We start from the raw sequence: 21642 nt of genomic DNA, 5'->3' as shown, positions 1-21642 counted from the left end.
CAAGATCTGGACTCTGTGTTGGCCAGTCCATGAGTGAAAACTATGTCTCACAATAAAAGTGTACTTTCTGAGGCTATAATTGTGTAGGATTATTCAACTGACTCTAATTAACTTCAGATCGCCCAAGAAGTGACTTCCCGTTTCGATCCGGCGCGCCAAAATAAAAGCACACAGCTCGTCTCATTGGCTAGTTCAGCAGGTTCTTGCAACGTTACAAGAATATAATTAAATACTCACATTTTAAGTGTTTTGTCTGTTAATGTTTAGGCAGAAAGACAGTTGAACTAATGAATAATGCTGCTTTTATTTTGGCGTGCTGGATCAAAACAGGAAGTCACTTCTTGGGCGGCGTTGTTATGATTTGAAGTCATGCACAGAGTCAATTAAGTGATATGAGTGCGGACATGCCACATAGTGCATTAGAGCAGTGTTGACGGGCCTTATTTGGCCCCGGGGCCGCACTTTGGCCACCACTGAACTAACGCCTTTATTTCTCATGCTACAAACTAATATTGTTGGAGTTTCGTCTGGTGCCGGTATGTTACAGCGTCTGATAAACTTTAAACTTGCAGACTCACAGCTGGAGGATAGACTGTACATTGTCCTGTCTCCATAAACTAATAAAAAAGACCAAATCTAAAGTTCATTATTGAAGAATCTTATACTTTTTTGGGGGGGATTTTTTTGTAATTTCATCAGCAGGGCAAACAGAATGGACTGGAATGACTTTACCGTCTACTGTTCATTTACTTTATCTATTGTCCATAATCTACAGCCCATATGATATGACTTGTCGAGCACAATGGCAGATCAATTTACTTAAAGAAACAGTCAAACGAAGCTCACTTTGTAATGCATATTGAACTAAATGAACCCCTTTGGAGGACATCGCGCTCCGTATCACACGGGCGTAGTTTAATTTTGGAAACGCCTTTGGTCCCCTATGGCTCATCCCCTTCACGCTGCAACACTCGTACTAAACTCACACGTGCCACTTCATAAACTCATAATGTACACAGTGTAGGAAGTAAAGCCGTACTTCATCCCTGGACTATTTCGAACTTCTCATTTACTTTGTTTGCGATAACTCAAGGCAGCTGCGTCTTTTTTTTGGGGGGGGGCAAAAACAGACACCGCAAGCTGTAGAGATGATCAGTCTGCTGTCAGGTTACTCAAGGTCTCGCTGTCCTTCGCCTACTTTGCCAGTCTTCTGTGATGTAGGGGGAGGCAGAGGGAAAGTCATTTGTCTCCAGGCCAATTAATGAGGTTGGACGAGTCAGACTGTGAGCAGCAGAAATGAATGAATAGGAATCGTCTTCAGAGGGTGTTATGTAATCAGGAAACTTTGGAGATTTCCTGAGATTTAAAACAACAGGCTTTGTCAAGTTTGAGGAAAGGATAGTCAAAGGAATTAGCATAAAGTTGCAAATTTCGTCAGGAGTTTTGCTTTTTGAACACTCTCCACTCACAGTTCGTCCAATTGTGATTCAATATAGTCATCTCACTTATGGACTTGCCTCCTCGTTGTTTCATTTGTTTATTTTCAAATGTCTATGTTCATGAACTGTATTAAAACAAAGTCAAATCAATCGGTACGGCTGGACATTTCGTGAGTTTGATGGCCGACGGTTTTTGAGAATAGCCAATTCTCTCCTTCACAGGGTGTGTTGAAGGTGCTGAAGATTGCACACAGTCAAGAGGCAAACGAAGCCCAACTTCAATCAAACAACAACTTTTAACAACCCCGTGAAGAAGAAAAATGGTTATTCTCGCATCCGTCAGATGTCAAAATCAAGATATGTCCAGCTGAACTGATTTATTGGGACTTTGTTTTATGCATCAGGCTGTTTTTTTGCAATTGCGGAGTTTAAAAATGTTCCAGCAATGTCCTAATGTGTACAATGAGACCCATACACTGAAAAAGTAGTTCGGGTACGAAGCACCGCCAGGCGCAAGTTTAATATCGAAGCTGCAGTTACATGTATGACCTGAGGTGGCAGTAGTGAGTAGAAAATGGCCAACTTGCATCTAGCCCCGTTAAAATGTGCCCAAAGTTTATAAACCAAACACCATTTGACATTTACTGAAGTGTTTTGATCGAAAAGTGCATAAACACAAAATGTAACAAAGTGTGATAAAAAAATGCCTTCAAACACAAGTATTGAAAGTATTGCGATACTTGATAAAGTAAAAAATAAAAGTATCGAAAGCAGAAAAAAAATTTAAAAGAAAAAAAAGTGGAAAAATTGGGGGGGAAAAGGGAAAATTGGGTCAATTAAAAAAAAAAATGTGGGAAATAAATGGAAACATCTGGGTAAATGTGGGGAACATTAGGGAAAAAAGATCGACTGTATTAATAAATTAAATACCGAATATATTAATATAGAAACTGCAGTTACGCATAAGACCAGAAGTGGCAGTAGTGAGTAGAAAAATGACCACTTGCATCTAGTGTTAACGCAGAACCGCTAATGACACCACAGCAAATGCCCGCCCTTTGCTGACGATTCCAATTTTCGATTCAATTTTTGCATAATACAATATATACATGTAGCTGATTCATGAGCGTACACAAACCTTTTAAGGTCGTAAGTTGTACAGTGAGTCAGGGACATTAAAATAGAACGAGCTACGGCCAACATCAAACAGTGTCTGATATCACAAGCAACACAGGCCAGGCCTGAGCAAGTCCGACTCCGCATTTTACAGGACTTTCCCTGCACTATTCCACGGAAATCAACGACGACAAAAAAAGAGAGTATCATTTAACGCACAATAATCTCCCATTGTCTCATCCAAACTCCAATAATCTATAAAGTCTAGGATGGGCCGTTACTCTTATCTTATTCTCAAAGTTGGGTTGGGAGCTGGGTCTATGCTCTGCAAGCTATGATGACTTTCACCGTGATATTTTAAGGTCAGCACACACTACACGACTTTTATGCCCAATTTTGTACGTACGACCAAAGCACTTTATATCATCAACTTTCCAGCGGTTAAAAAGGTCCAAATCAGAGCTTTCTTCGTTGCTTTACGCTAACTATCATTGCTGTTTGGTAGCCGAAAGAGATTCCATTACCCATAATGCAACGGGCGACCCGAGATGGGCATTCGGCTTATTATCATAGTAGAACGTTCTCAAGCAGTTTGTGATGCATTTTGGAAACAGGAGATGAGCCCCTGGTCTAACGCACCCGAAACTCGCTCTCAAAGACTTTTACTTTTAGTCATTATTTGGGTAGCACACATATTCTGAATGGCTTCGGCAGAATTCAAGCGAGCCATTTTAATCTAGATTTTTTTTTTTAAATCTATGTCCACCTCTAATAAAGACCCAGAAGAAGAGATTGCGATGCCCAGCCCTATACAGTGGTGAGGCTGGTCAGTTTTCCTATGGGAGTTCTGCTCTTCACCGCAAACCTAAAACATGCATAATAGGCAAATGCACCTGCACAAACCCAGCTTCACACAATAAAGCAAACCTAACCATACATTTGGATGATTACTGTCATTTTTCTCCAACCGTTATTGCAAAACCCCAAACAATATATCTGATTTTTACAGGTAAGAACACAATGGAAACCCCTTGATTATATACGTGGCAGCGAAACGGCCCGGCTTCACCAATCAGCCCACAACCTGCCACTGCACACACAGCACGTCTCTTGCCAATCCCCTCGTGATTTGTGAAGTAATGACAGGCAATCATGGCGCAGCCGGCACATTGTTTCTAAATTCAGATGGTGTTGGAGCGTTTCTCTCTCCTTCACACTGTTCTGGAAGGGATAATATAATAGGTGGGTGGAAGTGAGGGCACGTCACGGACCAAGAGCGGCGCGCCCCGAAACAGCGAGCTAACTCGGTGTCACGGCGCGCCTTATCACGTCGACGCGGGCGATGGTGATAAAATGTTAGATTTCAGAATGTAGTGGCTGCGAGAGAGAGAGAGAGAGATGGGTGGAATAGACGAGTGAGAGGGAAAAGAGGGAGCACGAGACGAGAGGGTAAAGGGGGAATTAGGAAAAGAGGAAACGGAAGAGAGTGTTGATAAGATCTGGGGAAGGATCGACCCTCGCGCTGCAGTCGGGCTCAAAAAACGCACCTCTCTTCACAAGCCCGACTTGAATTCATTAGCTCCTGCGCAATGTCACTTAATTATCATGATGGGGAATAATTGAGATTTTCACACGACACTTCGAGGCTCGACAGACAGAGAGACGTCATCGGCACCTTTACGCACAGGAAGGGCTGGTGTTGCCGCCTTATATGGATGGAGATGTACTTTATCAGAAACTTTCTTCGCCGCATGACGCTGAACTTTTCCACATGATGGTGCCAGATGTGGAATGATTAACCAGTGCAGATTCTAAAATGGAAAGCACTGGAGGTTTCTCTCAATAAAATGTAAAAAAAAAAGTTGTTCAACTGTATTGTTAAGTGAGTCAACAAACTGAGAGGATATCAAACTTTATCCTAGTTTTGTTTCATGTTTTCGACCCAGCTTTATTTAGATATTAGGTGATGCAATATCCGTATCGCAAGAGTCTTCATCTGATGTAGTGTTTTTTTTAAAGCCGTACTGAGTAACTTGTTTACCTTAATAAATCATTTTCGTAGTCCCTTTGGGGGGTAATACAAGTGTTTATGGGATGATTGGGGGGTCTTTCATTTCCCCTGGTGTCTCTGGCCAGAAAACCAAGCTTGCAGCTTTCCTTGCTCCGACCCGGAGGCACAATACACACTAATGGAATCATGAAGAAGAAGCGAACAGGCTAACGGGCAAAGCTAACTGTGGGCTAGCTCCACTCAAACAGTATTTACAGCCAAGTTTGAGTGACAAAAATGATCTCCATTGTGTAATTGGATGTATAATATCCCTCTGTCCCTTTGTCTTTTCTTTCAGTGCAGTATTTACTCTCACGGACAAATAATGAGTAAAAACGCAACATGCTACGACACCTGCAGTGGCGCTTATGGCCTCTAGGGGCAAGAGTTACTTAGTTCTGCTTTGAGTTTAACAATTTGCTGAAAAACTAGCTACATACGAGTCGTGTTTAATTAAAATGGACCACACTGTGTTGAAACGATTTAGTGAAATATCGCAATAATATCGTTATGACAACATTGCACAGTCGTATCGCACATCACAAGCTACTTCAATATCGTTCAGCCCTATATTAATGAGACTAGACAGTAGATACAACATAGTGCATAGGAAAAGGCATTGTTTGAGTCAGCCAGTCTTTGTGGGGGTAAAAAATGTCTTTATTGCTCTAAATGGTGAAGAGTTATGTACAGCCGAAAGCAGACGATATGCCGTAAAACACACAAGAAGCGAAGCACTCATTGAAATAAATAGGGTAAAATGCAATGCTAGTATCCCTTCTCCCGTACGCACAGTAGTTGAGTCACCGTTTTGCTGTAGATGGAGCTTCTTGCTCAAAAAACTTTCTCCATGACGCAGGACTTTTCCAGAGCCATTTTAAGCAGCGGGGACATGCAGGCTCTGAGGCTCTGAGGCTCTGCGCGGGTGACACTCCCCTAAAGCCATAGCTCGAGTCTGGAGCGCACACTTGGACGGCTACAGCACCCGCAACTTCCACAACTTTGTTTCTACTTCTCCTGCCAGTGCCGTGCCCCTGACAATGTTTACCCCTCCTATGCTGCATTCCGATAAACGCTCGCTTTTACACACAATACAAGGCTCTTACGGAGTTTAAAAAGTGTCATCTCACACAATAGAGCCTTTTTATTCTAAAGCATAGGCCACGGGAAAAAAAGAAAAGTGAGATTTCTCTTTAGGTTTTTGTCAGTCCTATATACAAGGTTGTGTCAGGTAGAGATCTGGCTTAAAGTGTGTGGAAAAGCAGTCAGTGAATTGCTGCAAACAATGTAGACAACGTGAGAATAAAAACTGAAGAATTGGGAAAATATTAATAAACATTTAACCATTTTTTAATAAGCATAGCGATTGCAGCTAGAAGTCCTATATTATGCAACTACTTTTGGACACTTTAGTTTGGTATTTTGTTGTACAGGTTAAAATAAGGCCTGTGTCGACAACAACAAAAAAGTCATTAATGTAGTGATACAAAACGTCGGTAGAAGGTGCAAATCTGTCCCTGCTGCTGTGTGGAAAAGACCGCACTCAAAACAAAAGTTTGAACACTGATAGCTCGCGGCAAAAGAGCTTATCTGCACTAAGAGGAGAGTTTGACCAAGAACCAATTTCTGGACTCTAAAGGCTGGTGTTTACCAATTTCTTTGTCTTAGAACAGGGGTAGGCGGCGTCAGGCACCGGGGCCAAATCAGGCCACAGAACCTCTGGCCCCAAGATGATTTTGAGAAATATTATTATTATGCAAATAAGAGAGCAAATACCGGTTATAGAACCCTAAAAATGTGACAAATAGTGTCAGTGTTTTAAAAATGTCCGGGCAGAACGTCCCACTTGGTCATTTTATATAATGTAAAACGGGGATTCTTGTGGGCTTAAGGTTGGGTCCCGAAGCCACTTAAGAACCACTGATGTTAAACATTGATATTTGCAGAAAAAAGTTCTTTACTTTCGGCTACAATGGTGAGGTTTGGCCCCTGGCGTTTTGGCGAAGATGAAAATCGGCCCTCCTCGAAGCAAACTTGCCTACCCCGTCTCAAAAATCGCAGAGAACATCAGGCTACAGACGGAGTGTGTTAAGCTGAGGCAAGTGCCGCGTGCAAGCAGTGTTTATTTCCGAGGACAAGTGTACACTGACACTGACAGAGATCCTCTATGCAGCAAGAGGAGGCTCACTCTGCGACTAGCGTTCTGAAATATGTGTTCACCTGGCTTAAAGGAACAGGCCACCGTTTTTCCATACTGAGATATGTTCTTACCTGAGCTGAGACGAGTTGATGTGTACCTGTATGATCTTTGTGTGTGCCCTCAGTCACACAAAAACACCAAAGATGTTGTTAGAAGCGACCGAGCTCTTCCATCCAAGTATAGTTCCAGAAAAAGGGGAACTAAAGCTCAACAAAGCTCAGAGCTGATCCTTTGGCAGTGAATTTACATGATCTGAGGCTCTTTCAGACTGTCAATAGAAGTTTGGATGATTTTAGTCTCTCCCTTTCATTTTTATTTAGTCTTATTTTAGTCGACTAAAATATCTGGACATTTTAGTCATATCTTTAGTCTCATGAAATACTTTTAATTTAGTTTTAGTCCAATTTTAGTCGTCAAAAATAACAGTTTGACTAAAATTAAGACTAAATATTTTAGTCGACGAAATTAACACTGATGGGAAAAACGATGGCCTGTTCCTTTAAAACTGAGAAAACCTACTCCATGTGACGTATATCAGAGTGTGGGCTGACGCTTGAAGTGTGGAAGGCAAGCTAATCATGCAGAATAATAGAAAGTGGGATTCTGATGAGGACACTATGACAAGGCTACAACCTCAAAAGTCTCCTTGAACTGTGGACGCTTATGCTACGTCAAGAAAATTCAAGTTTAATACATTTCAATGGTCATTCTTCTTATTGTGACAAGACAATCTGACCTAATGATGTCCTTCCGGGCTAATAAAAACAACTGCCCAAGTTATTTGCATTTCCATCAGCAGCAGCAGCAGCAGCAACCAACTGTCAAGCGCTATATTTATCCGCTATTTCCAACTCCATCAAGTCACTCCCACAAACTTTTATGACGTTTATTGTCTTGCACCTCGCCACATTATTGAGTTGTCCCACCCACGCAGCCACACGGGAGACAGCATAGGTGCGATTATAGCCGGAACAACATTGTTTTTCTATGCGCTTGTCAAACGAAACCCGAGCCATGCAACCGCGCTAAAGTATTGCGGCTGACCAGTGGCGCGCTCGTTTTGGTTGATATTCCCACGTCAAAATAATGTCAACCTCGGACTCGTCGATACGGCTGTCACTTGTGGCCTATTACGACCGGGAGTGCACATAGATTGGCAAGATTACTGTGTTTTCTAAGTTGCAACGCATGACGCAACAACCAGAGGGGATCCAGCGCTGTGGCTCATAATGGCTCATAATGATTAAATGCCATGTCCAGCCACAAGGGGGCGACCAAAGGAACACGCATTAGCTTTAGCAGACCCGATTATAAAGTTTTGGTGTCGTTTTTCCTGTGAGCTTGGGTCAAACTGCAAGAAGGCATCGGAATAAAGTAGAAGCCACCTTTTTAGCTTGCTTTTTACCTTAATCTCATTCTTGCTTTGTATATTTAAGAGTCAAAGATACTAACCTCAGCCACAAGGGATCAGGAAAGGACTCAAAAATTGGTTTATGCCGATCTTGGTAACACCCAAAGAACAGTCGGCGCCATTTTGAACCAAACTCAAAGCTTTCCACGGTGATAAACGGCTGAATGTTTATTGTAGTGATTATTTCCTCTTTTCTTTGGAGTTTGACAATAGAGTTTAGGGTTGTGATGTAATATCGCTGAGCATCATGGGATTAGCAGCAATAATAAACCAATGGAGATTTTAAAAGGTAAAATACGAGAGTTATTGTTCACATCTAAACAGTGAGTTCGATGTATTTACCAGTAGTGACTTAAGAACTAATGGAGTTGTCGATGTTGTCACGTGACTAGAGATCGAACGATATTGGTTTGCCGATTTTGGCCAATGCCGATATGCTTGGCCCGATATTTTTACCAATATTCTTGCCTGATTTTTCCAAATGTCTGGTCTAGAATCCTGTAAAAATCTAAAACTTGGCCACTCCAGCACCGATTTTATTTCATTACTTTATGTGATCCAATCATGCCGTTAGCATTAGCATGCTGTCATTAGCATTAGCATACTGCATTGACTCTGTGTATAACTAAATAAAAGCACACAGCTCGTCTCATTGATTACTTCAGCAGGTACATTACAAGAATATAATTAAATACACACATTTTAAGTGTTTTGTCTGTTAATAGTTAGGCAGAAAGAAAGTTGAATTAATGAACTGTTGAACTAATGAATAAGATGGTGCTTTTATTTTGACGTGCAGGAGCAAAACAGGAAGTCACTTCTTGGGCGCCGTTGTTATGATTTGAAGTTATGCACAAAGTCAATTCGGAGGTTAAAGCTAACTCAGCGATTAAATCCTCCAGGTTCTGTGCTTCAAAATGTCCATATTCACTGTTTTTTTAAGTTAAATTTAACAAACTTGTAGCTAAACAATTTTCATTGCGATGTTTCTCAGTTCCCCTGAGCCCTAGGAAGCTGTGGGAGGAATAAAAAACTGTCTCCATTGCTTTCAGTCCTGGAGATACTGGCTTTTATCAGCGCTAAATCGCTCGATATCCGATACTATTATATTCCCCAAATGTCGGACCTCTACACATGAAAAAAACAAACAAACAAGTAAATACTCCTGAACTTAACCAACCTCAGTTTAAGTTATTTCTGATGACTTAATAGTAAGAAAAAGAGCAAAAAAATAAATGAATAATCCATTCGAAATAACAATCTCAAGCCTCTTTGTAACACCTTCTGTACTGCCTTTGTTTGGAGCACAAAAGATTAGCACATTTACGGCTGAATAACAGAAGGAATCGGCGTTGCTTTGGGGAAAAGATATGAGCACTTGAGCGCGGAGCCTTATTGCCGCATCATTAGCGAACAGCACTTGTTATTGATACTGCATTGTGCGCATAGATCGAGCCCGTGGAAGCATTCTCGGATCCACTCGCACGGCTTAGGACAATATGACTGCAATCTACCGCTACAATATGGCATATAAAATGATATAATAAATCATTATGGAGAGCAGAGGCAGCGGTGGCGCTATCCAAACACCACTGTCCCGGCCACAACCTCAGATTATTGTCTCTAAATTCAATCGTTGCCCCTCCTGAGTGCTCCTTTTTATTACAAGTCTCATTTATTGCGGCGCGGTCGCTTCATATCGAGGGTTTGCAAATGAAGTTTTTTGCAACAGAGGTTATTGAAATAAGTCGGCGGGATCCGGGAGGATGAGTGTTGCCGCGGAGAGAGTTAATTGCGTTTTTTGGGAGGTTGGGATGGGTAGGGATGGGTTACCATGGCGAGCTACCTGTTCAGGACCTGTGCGGTTTCGGGAAAGTTTACCCATGGCTTCGAGGGATTTTTCTCTCATATGAGCTAATTGTGAGTATCTTATATAGCTTCCATCCCAATGCAATATATGAAAATAGGGTTTGAAGATTAGACCGAAGAATAAGAACGCATGAAACTTAAAAATATATTTCACTTTGATTCATGATTCTCCTAAGCTTAAAGTGCATATGACACATTAGACACAATTTTTGCTAAAGCATAGTTAACACAATTATATTTAGATTTTGCAACATTTTTCTTTCATTTGACCATTTTGTGATGTTTACAGTTTCACTTCCTTTTTGAACACTGACAGGAAGTGACATAGACATAGGAATTGACTTCTAATCAACGCGGCCCAAGAAGTGACTTCCTGTTTTCGATCCAGCACGCCAAAATAAAAGCACCATCTTATTCATTAGTTCAACTTTCTTTCTGCCAAACTATTAACAGACAAAACACTTAAAATGGGAGTATTGAATTATATTCTTGTAATGTTGCAAGTACCTGCTGAACTTATCAATGAGACGAGCTGTGTGCTTTTATTTTGGCGTGCTGGATCGAAACAGGAAGTCACTTTTAGGACGGCATTGTTATGATTTGAAGTTATGCACAGAGTCAATTAAATGAGTCAAACTGCTGTGGAACTTTACCTCTATCTATGTCACTTCCTGTCAGTAGCTTATTAATTGACTCAACTTCAATTCATAACAACGCCGCCCAAGAAGTGACTTCCTGTTTCGATCCAGCACGCCAAAATAAAAGCACACAGCTCGTCTCATTGATTAGTTCAGCAGGTACTTGCAACATTATAAGAATATTGCAACATTATAAGAATATAATTAATACACACATTTTAAGTGTTTTGTAATGAACTGCTGAACAAATAAATAAGATGGTGCAAAAGCGTATTTTGGCGCGCTGGATCGAAACAGGAAGTCACTTCTTGGGCGGCGTTGTTTTGATTTGAAGTTATGCACAGATTCAATTTGCTGCCTCACTGAAATAAAATAATGATTTACTTACGACAGATGTTAATAAATAAGTCATATTTTAAAAAGAATTAAAACCTGTCATATGCACTTAAATGCAGCTCTGTCTCTCAGAAAAAATATTAGTTTCATTTAGTCTATTAGTGATTTGTGGACATTCAACAAGGAGCTTAAGTGCCACCAACAATTGGTCTGAGGGCCACATTTGGCTCCTGGGCCGCACTTTGAGAACCACTGGTCAAGCCCTAGTATGATTAAAAGACTGGAACAGACCTTTCCTTTTTGTAAGATAAAGATAATGCTTCCAGATCCCAGACTTATATTAAAATGGGACATGTCCACCTATTCACAAACCCACGTTTAACTACAGTCTTCAAATTTGGTTTAAAGACCGCATTATTTACCTCTTCAGGCCGTCCCAGCGCAGGCGTCCCGGTGAGCAGAAGGGCCCTCTTGGCATTCTGGATGAAGGGGACGAGGATCTTGGTTCGGGCGGCGTTTCTGGACTTGAGGTAATGTGACTCGTCCACCACGACCACGGCGAACCTCTGTCTGGAGAGCGCCTCCACCAGGGTGCGAGCGTCCGACGTCAACAGGCCGTATCCCAGGACGGTCACTTTACTGCCGCTGATCCCCCTGGGAGAGGATGAGACGGGATCAAGACTCTTTAGTGTCTGATTGGAGATCTATAAGTCAAACACGGCTCATCTCAGGGTGTTCTCCTGCTCTGTGTGGTGCAGCCTTGGTCCACAGCACAACTCAAGGCCATACGCTTCAGTCATGTCTTATCGTGCTGGGTGCGCTCGCTTTGTAGCTTTGTTACCCTGAAAACTAAGCCAAGGGAGTTCAGAAAGAGTTTAAAAAATTACTGAAATCAGGAAGAAAAAAGCAGCTAAAAGACAAACGTTGAGGTTAAACTAAAAGCCACTTCCAGTTGGCAGTCTGTTAAAACAGCTTACAAATGTGTTTTGCAGAAAAAAAGGTGACATTTTGTAGGATATGCCTTTTTCAGAGGGCTGTATCCTCTGTCCTCAAGCTAATTGTGTTCACGTCACGTTAAATATCTGCTCAGCTCACTTCAGTCGAGAAATGAAGACGGTCCAAAAACTGGACCCGATGCGGCACAGAATCCAAATGCTCCAAAACAGCATTTTACATTGTGCTATGCTGATGGTAATAGGGCTGGTACCGTGACTTTTTTTTTTGATAACAGTACTTTAAACGATACCGATACCTGAACAATACTTTTTCTATATCTGTACTAAAATATTTGTCATCTTGAGCTAGAAAACAAAACAATAATGTGAGGAAGATCTGCAAATTTACAATATAGATACAGACGGCATCTCTGGAATCGCCCATATATGGTCATGTTGGAAACAATTTGGAGAAAAATCTAAACTTTCTCTAATTATTCAAAAACTACTTTAACGAATGCTGAATTATGAATATAGTTTTCAACTAAATAAAGATACAAAGACATGGAGAGGAGCAAAGTGGTTCAACAGCCCATAAATACATAAAAAACGGAGATCGTGCTAATGTTAACGCTAGCTATGACAGCCGTTTTTCCGCTCCTACTGAACAATCTGCTGTGAATAAACATCCATATAGACCCAATTTAGACTTGACTTTATTTGTATGTGATAAATAAGCTTCTATATCATATTTCGGCTAAAAAGAGTGAAATATTGTGTTTTCCAAAAGATTCTGTTTCCCTCTCGGCGAGGCCACGCCCCCTATGACGATCGGGTTCATCTCCAGTGTCCAATGGGAATTGTGGCAAAAATAAGGGAAAAATCGGGAAATAGGAAAATATTCGTAATAAAAATTCGAACGTCGCTTCCTTTAATTCTTTTCCTGGACCAACAGCATATCGGTACCTGCTTTCCACACTTTACCTAAACTTTTCCCCCTGATACCACAGTGATATCGTTTAACGGAACCCAGCCCGAGGTGTAACAATGGAAAACCCCTGTATGTATGAAAACTAAATCTTTAGCTATAGGGTGCCAGCTTTAGTGGAGTGCACTGCATCTCCAAAGTCAATATGCGAACACATTAATGGTAGATATATTGGCAGTATATCTAAGATGACTTCCCTTCGTGTCTCACAGACCCCGGCGTATCTCATTCCCTGATAAACCGTGCACATGACTCCCGCCCGCTCGCCCCGGAGTGGGAACTGCAGCCGGAGCCTCATTGTGACGGACAGACAAGTTGGTCCTGACGAATTAATCTCAAAGTGTCCCGGGGTGTCACGAGGCGGCCGCGTTTGACAAACCTGACACTCAAATCATGTCAGCGCGACGCCTGCAATATTGAACAGGAGCTTTTCGACGCGCGCGAGTGGAAAACTGCTGTTGAGGGGAAAAGCGGCCGCATCGATTCACGCTTTGCGGCGAATTTCTGCATTGTTGACTAATGTGGCGAACGGCCCCATTGTGGTTTAGGGAAATATTCATATGCCTCCGTTTAGTCTCGTTTCTTACACCGAAAATGGTTTTACTCTTTAACCTCTTACCTCCCATCTTCACAGAGCATTACCCAAATCTAAAACCTTCTTGACTGGAGCTTACAGCCTATAGGCCTCATTTGAAAGCTACAAAATTGATCGAAATGGGATCTTTTTCCTCGCTTTGCTGCCTTGTTGCCATCGCTTTTTTGACTTATTTCATCATCAGTCTTCTGTCACTTTATTGTTGCGATTTTCTTCATTGTAAAAAGACCAAGGGCCGGACCTGCCGATTTTTGCCCAAAGTAAAGCACAATTTTCTATGGGTATTCAAAGAAGGTAGAATTTATTTCCATATTTTTGCCCAACTATTTCCCCAAAATGTATTAAAACGATTTTTTCCTGAATTTTTCCCCATTTTCCAAAGGCGAGGAGTGACACCCTTGAAAGATCTGTCTCCAAGTGCGAGGGACCATCAACCAGATCTGGGTGGAGGACCTCAGGATCCTGTTGGAGACATAAGGCTGGATCAGGCCCTTGATATATTCAGGCGCCTGACCATGAAGAGCCCTAAAAGTCAGCACCAGGATTTGAACATTGATTCTGTGTGTGACAGGGAGCCAATGTAAAGATTTGAAGATTGGAAAATTATGGGCTGTCCTGTGGGTGCGGGTCAAAAGCCTCGCAGCAGAATTCAAATCATGACAACGCCGCCCAAGAAGTGACTTCCTGTTTCGATCCAACAAACACCAAAATAAAGGCACCAAGCTTGTGTCGTTGATTAGTTCTGCAGGTGCTTGCAACATTACAAGAATATAATTAAATACACACATTTTGAGTGTTTTGTCTGTTAATAGTTAGGCAGAAAGAAAGTTGAACTAATGCAGTGGTTCTCAACCTGGGGGTCGGACAAATTTGGGGGGTCGCCAGATCACGTAGACAAAATATTCATACTTTTTTTAGTGTATATTATAATATTGTATTGTGGCATGTATGTTCTATTTTACCAGAGTGCCATTATATGTTCATAATTTGATGAATTTTATTTTAGCCATTTGTTTTTTTCTTTGTTCTTTAAGAATTATGTAGGCTAATGTTCCGATTTCTCACAGTGTGACCCGGGCGGGGGGTCACAAACTCCTTCAATTGTGCAATAATTCCATCTTCAAAATCATTGAAAACATCCTGAGGGCCAGAGGTTCTATGCTGGAGGGCCGGATTTGGCCCTTGGGCCTACCCCTGCTTTAGGGTTTGCCTTTTTGTCACATTAATCGATGCTTTTCTATCATGTTTTTGTCGCGTTTTGTTTGTGTTTTATGGCTTCTTGTTCCATTTTCATCACATTTTTGTCACTCTTTCATTATGTTTTCGTCACACATCTTTGCCTTGTTTTTGTTGCTGTTTTCAAGAAGCTTTTAAACTTGGGTAAAGCCAAACTGGAGAAAATGTGATCGTTCAGGTGGGGGTTAAGAGGTGAAAAAAATCTTCACTCTGGCAGATCATGAGTCCGTCTCCAGCCCCCTCACAGACAATGAACTCTGCCTGTCTGTGCAGCTTTATAATCACTTTCCCCAAGTTTTTGTTTTGAACAAATTAAAAATGAGGAATAATCATAATCCCCACCTGGCGTCACACATGAGGCGCAAAGAGCCTGTGAATGCCTCATGGGTTAAGTGATAATGACTGAGAAAGAAATGATGCCGCATCGCACAGCGGCTTTTCCACTTGTTTTGATCAAAATAAGTGGCACCTTTCGCTATATTTCAGAGCACAGAGAAAAATGTTTCACTTTATTATCATTTTATATATCCAATCTCTCAAATAGACGGTATAAATCTAGCAGCTCATCTATCACGAATCTCAATAGTCAGTTCAAAGTGCATATAATGAACATTTTCAGGGTCGTTTGAGAGAACACTGAAATATGAAGAATCCGCCACTGTGATGCAAATGCCGCAGTCTCACATGTGGGTTTCTTCTTTACCTTGAGGAGCCGTTTCTCCCCGTCAGCACTTGAACATGTACACAGATGTTAACTATCGCTTAAACTCAAATTACAGGCAGATGTTTGCTCCGCAGTCCCCAATGTCATTATCTTCCCGGTGAATCGATATGCTCATACGACGTGCGCTTCCCAAAGAGACTCCCCCAGCCGACATCAGAGGGGACGATGTGGGAACGAGCCAGTGCGCCTGCAGTTAGCCCTGTTTGCTTGGTTAAAAAGAAGGTAGTTCAAAACACTGACACTATTTCTTTTATCATGAGTGTTTTTCCTTTCAATTAGCCAATATACTTAGCAAAGCTGAGCATTAGAGGCGGATTAGGTGTCGCTAGCAGGTATATTAAAGCAGTACAAGTAACTTGTTTACCTTAATAAATCCTTTCCGTAGTCCCTCTGGGGGTAATGCAAGTGTTGATGGTAAGATTGAGGGGTCTTTCATCTCCCCCTGGTGTCTGTGGCCAGAAAACCACACTTGCAGCTTTCCAGCACCGGGTCAGAGGTGCAATACCCACTAATAGAATCACGAAGAAGAAGCTAACAGGCTAACGGGCAAAGCTAACTGCGGGCTAGCGCCACTTAAACCCTCTCTCCCGTTGTCTTTTCTGTCAGCGTAGTATTTACTCTCACGGACAATTAATGAGTAAAAAACCATAACATGCTACGACACCTGCAGTGGCGCTTATGGCCTCTAGGGGCATGAGTTACTTAATACTGCTTTAAAGTAAGTAAGTAAGTAAGTGCTTTATTTGTTTATTTGCCACTGCGACTGAACGCGCCACCACTGGCTGCCTTCAGTGCTCCTCTGATCCTCCGAAACGGTGCACCGCCTCCTGGGTTTGTCCCTGTTTCAGAGCGTGGTGTCCTGCACTGGTCAGCCCGTGCACCGCCTCCTTCCTGCGCAGCTCCCTCCGCTCCACAACAGTCTTTCACCATCTTCTGGGAAGAGGCTAGCAGTTAATCTGTTTTATTCTCCAGTGTATTAGCCAGAACACTATAGGGATAGAAGGCGTGTGTGGCTTAGCTGCGAGTCTTGTCCGGATACCCCCTCGTTTGTCCCTTCCTTATTTCCTGTAGCGCCTCCACTCTTGGTGCTTCTTCAGTGTTTCAGAAGAAGAAATGTGTAGGCCTCAAATGTCTTTAGCTCATAAGCTAGCTGTTTGTTTGACCATTATGGATTTGCAGTAAAAAAAAATCCTCTGAACCCCACAAAAACACGGCAAACACGTACAAAAGTATCCAGTTAAACAATGTGGAGCACAGAAACCACAAATGCACCTGGGAGAAAAAGGCAAAAAACACAGCTGTACCAAGAAGGAGGGAGGTTGCTGCTTGTTTACAAGTGACATGTTAAATTTTTTTTTTGTAACCTAGAATGTGTGTTTTTTTAGGACCTACATGGTGTGGCTCTTGTTCTCCACCAGGTTGATGTCCCCGGGTTTCAGCTCGGGGATCCACCTCTCCAGCTCCTCGATCCAGGGGTACTTCAGCGAGGAGGGCACCACCACCAGCAGGGGCCACTCGTGTCTGTAGGTGTAGGCCGCGGCGATGGCCTGCACCGTCTTCCCCAGGCCCATCTGACCAGACACACACAAGACGAGGTATGGAGACGGCATAGGATCACATGTGAGGTCATTTTAGTAAAGGCAGTGTTAAAATATGAAGATATAAACTAAAAAGTGTATGTGATATGAGCAAGACGATGTCACTTATGTCACTCATTTCAGTAGCAACTTGGACTGGATTCACTGTACCAAACCCTATTCTTGTGCGTAGTGATGAAACATGGGGGCCGTTGCCATAGCAATTAACAAAATAAAACAAAATGTGGAATAAAAGGTCTGCAAAATATGAGGAAAAATATTTGTGATGTTTATAGTTTTACTTCCTTATTGGACACTGACAGGAAGTGACACAGATGAAGGCAAACAATTTTGAACTGTTGCCGTGCCGACTATGTTAAAGGGGGGGTATTATGCAAAATCGACTTTTTCAAGCTTTACATCATGTTATTATGTCATTCCCTCATTAAAAACATGCCTGAAGTGTTGCCATGGCACATTCACGTATTTTTGAGTAATCTGTAAAAACTCTGATGGCGGCCATTTTAGGGACAGCTTTGCCTGAGTCCTCCTAGGAACGCCCCCACCTCCTGGAGACGCCTCCGAGCTTTCGTCACCAGCCGAGTAACCAACCACTGCTCCTCAGCAGAACCCCCTCCCCACTGATGCCACAGACAGCGTGTGGAGGGGGCGTGTCGGAAAGGGTCAGAGGTTCTTAAAGAGACAGAGGCCTATTTCAAGACATTCACTACAGCCATTTTGAAAGAGCAATTTTATACAAGGCAGTTATTCTAATTTGCTGCATTTACAGACCAACAGAAGGTTTCGTCATCATTGTAGTGTGATATAGACTGGTGCTATGTGATTGAAAAAAGCATAATACCCCCTCTTTAAGTCAATGGGAAATGAGTGAGTCTAAACACACCCGATGGAGAGTTATCAGTGGAGCTCCACAGGAAATGATGTCACTTCTACTTTTTTTCCCAGACAGTTATTCAAGTTAATCTCAATAAAACGCCTTTCGTACACTCCACTATCCTATTAAGGTTAGTTTGGATTAGTTTAAGCGTTGTCCTGCAGAGGTGACATCACTTCCAATGGGAAAGTGGAGCTCCACTGATCACAAGCAGGATTATATATGAGACATTGGGAAGAATCGGCCAAAAATATCGGCTGTATATCCAATAAAAATCCCCAAAAATCAGCCTTGGCCTCAGAAAAACCCAGTCGACCTCTAATATTGTAATGCAAATGCAGTGTGTGTTCTGTGTGTCTTCAATTAGAAACTTCTTCTTGGAAAACAACCCCCAGATGTCACATATTCTGCATGAGGTAAGACGGCAGCCTGAAAAATAAATCAACATTTGGATTTAGCATATCTCCAAAACAAAACTTATCTTGTTGACTCTATACCTCCCACCTCTACAGTAGAAAGGAATAGATAGGGCCTGTTTAAATTGCACATGACTTTGCGGCCCATGTGTCCAGGAGTAATCAGGTCTGCCAATGATTCTAGTGTCAAAACGGATTAGGCACGAGCGGAGCGCCGCGCAGGCCTGACAAATTCATTTGGAGTGCGCGCGGCCAAGTCCACACTTTTTATTTTTTTATTTTTTTGGAGGCGGGGGTGAAGGAAGAAGAAAAATAGATTTCCTTTCCTGAGCCGGCGACGTGCGCGCTCACCTCATCTGCGATCATGCACCTGTAACACAAAGGAGGAAAGTTTGTGAGTGGGGGAGTGTTGGGGAAAACACCGTGACTTTAGATAAAACTCACTGCATCGACAATTCTAATGATTAAAAAGAAAAGGTTTGGGCATAGAATAGGTAGGTGGCTGTGTTAGGAATCATGTGGATTGGCCCTGGCACACAGAAGTTAGAGTTTACAATATAGTGTAAACAAACAACAAAAAATCCTGTCTCCAGCGGGTCTTATTACGCTTAAAACCTGCAAACCCTGTAGTTTAAACCTCAAGTTGTGCCTCCCTTACACACTTTTTGGGGGGCTTTACTGTTGCATACCACACAGTATTATTCATTAGACCAGGGATAGGCATCTTCAAGTACGGGGGCCATATCTTTTGGCCCTAAAGATGATTTAGAAAGAAGATATTACACCAAATAGGAAAGGCAAGTTTGTCTATAGAGTACAATTCATACGCAAGGCAATTCAAAGTGCTTCACAGTTGAAAAGAAAATTACAAGATAACAGATCAAATCAATAAAAACATGAAAATTAATCAATTCAAGTAAAAGTAAAAGGCAAGAGTGCAGATAAAATACTTTCAGTCATATGCATGGGCAAAAAGAACTGTTTCAGCCTGGATTTGAACATTGTCAGAGTTGTCTCACATCTTCAAATGTTCCAGATTTACCTGCATGAGACTGAAACGCAGCCTCACCGTGTTTAGTCCTGACTCTGGGAACCACCAGGAGACCCCTCCCTGAAGTTCTCAGGGCCCGAGATGGTTCATACGGCTGTAACATGTCAGAGAGGGACTTCGGTGCTAAACCATGAAGAGCTGTTTTAAATTCTATTCTCTGAGTGACAGGGAGCCAGTGCAGAGACCGGAGCACTGGACTAATACGGTCGTATTTCCTGGTTCTTGTCGGGACTCGAGCAGCAGCGTTCTGGATGTCTGACAGCTCGTTTAGAGAGGCCAGTGAGCAGGCCGTTATAGTGCTCCCAAATGTTGCTTGAAGAATGTAAAGATTATAACGAAATTTGAACAAGCCCCTCCCCCATGCTTTGCTCACACGCTACAGAACAAGAAGACCATGTCAGTGAGATGAGCTGATAGACAACGGTCCACACCACAATCATTCTGAACATAACGTGAAGTACAGATAATCAGTGCAGTCATCCTCTCTGCGTACAGAAGTGCAAGACTAGGATAAAAGGCGACGGAGGTCTGGACTTCACTTCTTCTCTTTCTCTGAAGTCACCTGCTGGTTTTACCTCTTTGTAACTAACGATGGCAATAAAAGCCTTTTCTTTGAGACGACTTATATCTCCAGTGTGTGCTTTGGCAGAGAGTCCAGCTTCTTGTGCGTAACCATGTTATGTCAATGGGAAATGAGTCAAACTGCTCTGGAACTTTCTATCTAGATTTTCTATCTATGTCTTAGCATCTTAAAGCAGAAGTAACTCATGCCCCTAGAGGCCATACGCGCCACTGCAGGTGTCGTAGCATGTCACGGTTTTTTACTCATTAATCGTCCGTGAGAGTAAATACTACGCTGACAGAAAAGACAAAGGGAGAGAGGGATATTGTACTTCCAATTACACAATTTTCACTCAAACTTGGCTGTAAATACTGTTTAAGTGGCGCTAGCCCGCAGTTTGCTTTGCCCGTTAGCCTGTTAGCTTCTTCTTCGTGATTCCATTAGTGCAGCCATTCCCAAAGTCCGGGACATCGCGGACCCCTTATTGATCAGAACACCTCTCGGGGGGCCCCCAAATCATAATAGTTTACTCCATTCAAAGGATTTTTCTATAATTTCACAGCTAAAATGACATAAAAAGTAACATCTAGTAATGACAGTCAGCTAAATACTGGTTTAAACTGGTGCATTTGTCCAGATAAATGCATTTTTCCTATCAAAATGAACTTTGTTTTGCAGACAAGCTTTGGGGGGCCCCCTGTAGTGCCTCTGAGGCCCACCCAGGGACAACCTTAGACAAATGACTTTTCTTCCCAACATTTCTTCATTCAAATTGCTGCTTCACTGAAACAAAATGATAATTATCTAATCATTTGCACTTTAAATGTGATTAAACCATGGATACTGGTCTTAAAGTGTCGGCCCTCCATTGTTTGACTAAGAAAAACCCTGCATTCGACGTCCTTGCCATGTGGAATGGGATCCTTTTCACGCTCGTCATCCCAAAATACTCCCTTGTCCATTTTTGTCGGCTGCATACAGTAAAACCCACACACGCACAGCCCGTAGTAACAGGACATCGGCCAGTCCGTGTCATTTCAGGAGAACATTTTCCAATTCTGTGTCTTGCATTTTAGAGAAGAAGAAAAAAAAACACACACACGATCTAATATTTATGTCGTTCCTTCTATTCCACAGGGTTAACAGACGTTTTTTTTTCCTCCCCCAGCAAAATAAAGTTACGCAGTGGTGGATCTGAAGCGGCTTTCAGGAGATAAATGCGTTTTTTTCCAGCGCCGGGTTTTGTTTTCGGTGATAGGACGCACTTCAAAAAAAAAAATGTAATCTTTCTTTTCAAGTGATGTTCAAGGAAGGCGTGAAAAAAAAAACAAGTTCTGCATATTTCTGAACATGAGGCGATCAAAAACGCCCGGAAAGCCATTAGAAATTACTGGCCGGGATAATTAGGGGAAACCAAAACAAGAGTTATTTTAAGGAAGACGCCATTACAGCTTTACCAGATGGGCCCTATTTTGATGAATGCTGAGGTCAAAACCAGTCATACATGATCTATGGGCGGGCAAATATAATAAGATTTCTTGCTGAATTTCTAATGAAGAAGCTTTATTTCGGGCATGTATTTTGGCACGTTACAAATAAGCCCA

General features: G+C 42.1%; 1 protein-coding gene across 1 annotated transcript in view; it reads right to left on the bottom strand.

Annotated features, from left to right (window-relative positions):
- zranb3 (zinc finger, RAN-binding domain containing 3) overlaps window positions 1-21642 on the bottom strand; it is a 161146-nt gene that overhangs the window by 127193 nt on the left and 12311 nt on the right. Inside the window, exons 3-5 of the mRNA XM_079581858.1 lie at window positions 18777-18795; window positions 16930-17108; window positions 11482-11713 (exon numbers count right to left, since the gene is read on the bottom strand). Of these exons, the coding sequence (XP_079437984.1) occupies window positions 11482-11713; window positions 16930-17108; window positions 18777-18795 (430 nt within the window). The remainder of the gene's footprint in view (window positions 1-11481; window positions 11714-16929; window positions 17109-18776; window positions 18796-21642) is intronic.

The sequence above is a fragment of the Gobius niger genome, assembly GCF_951799975.1.
Source record: "Gobius niger genome assembly, chromosome: 23".
NCBI lineage: Eukaryota > Metazoa > Chordata > Actinopteri > Gobiiformes > Gobiidae > Gobius > Gobius niger.
Note: the sequence above shows the minus strand (reverse complement) of the source record. Positions and strands in the feature narration are given on the sequence as shown.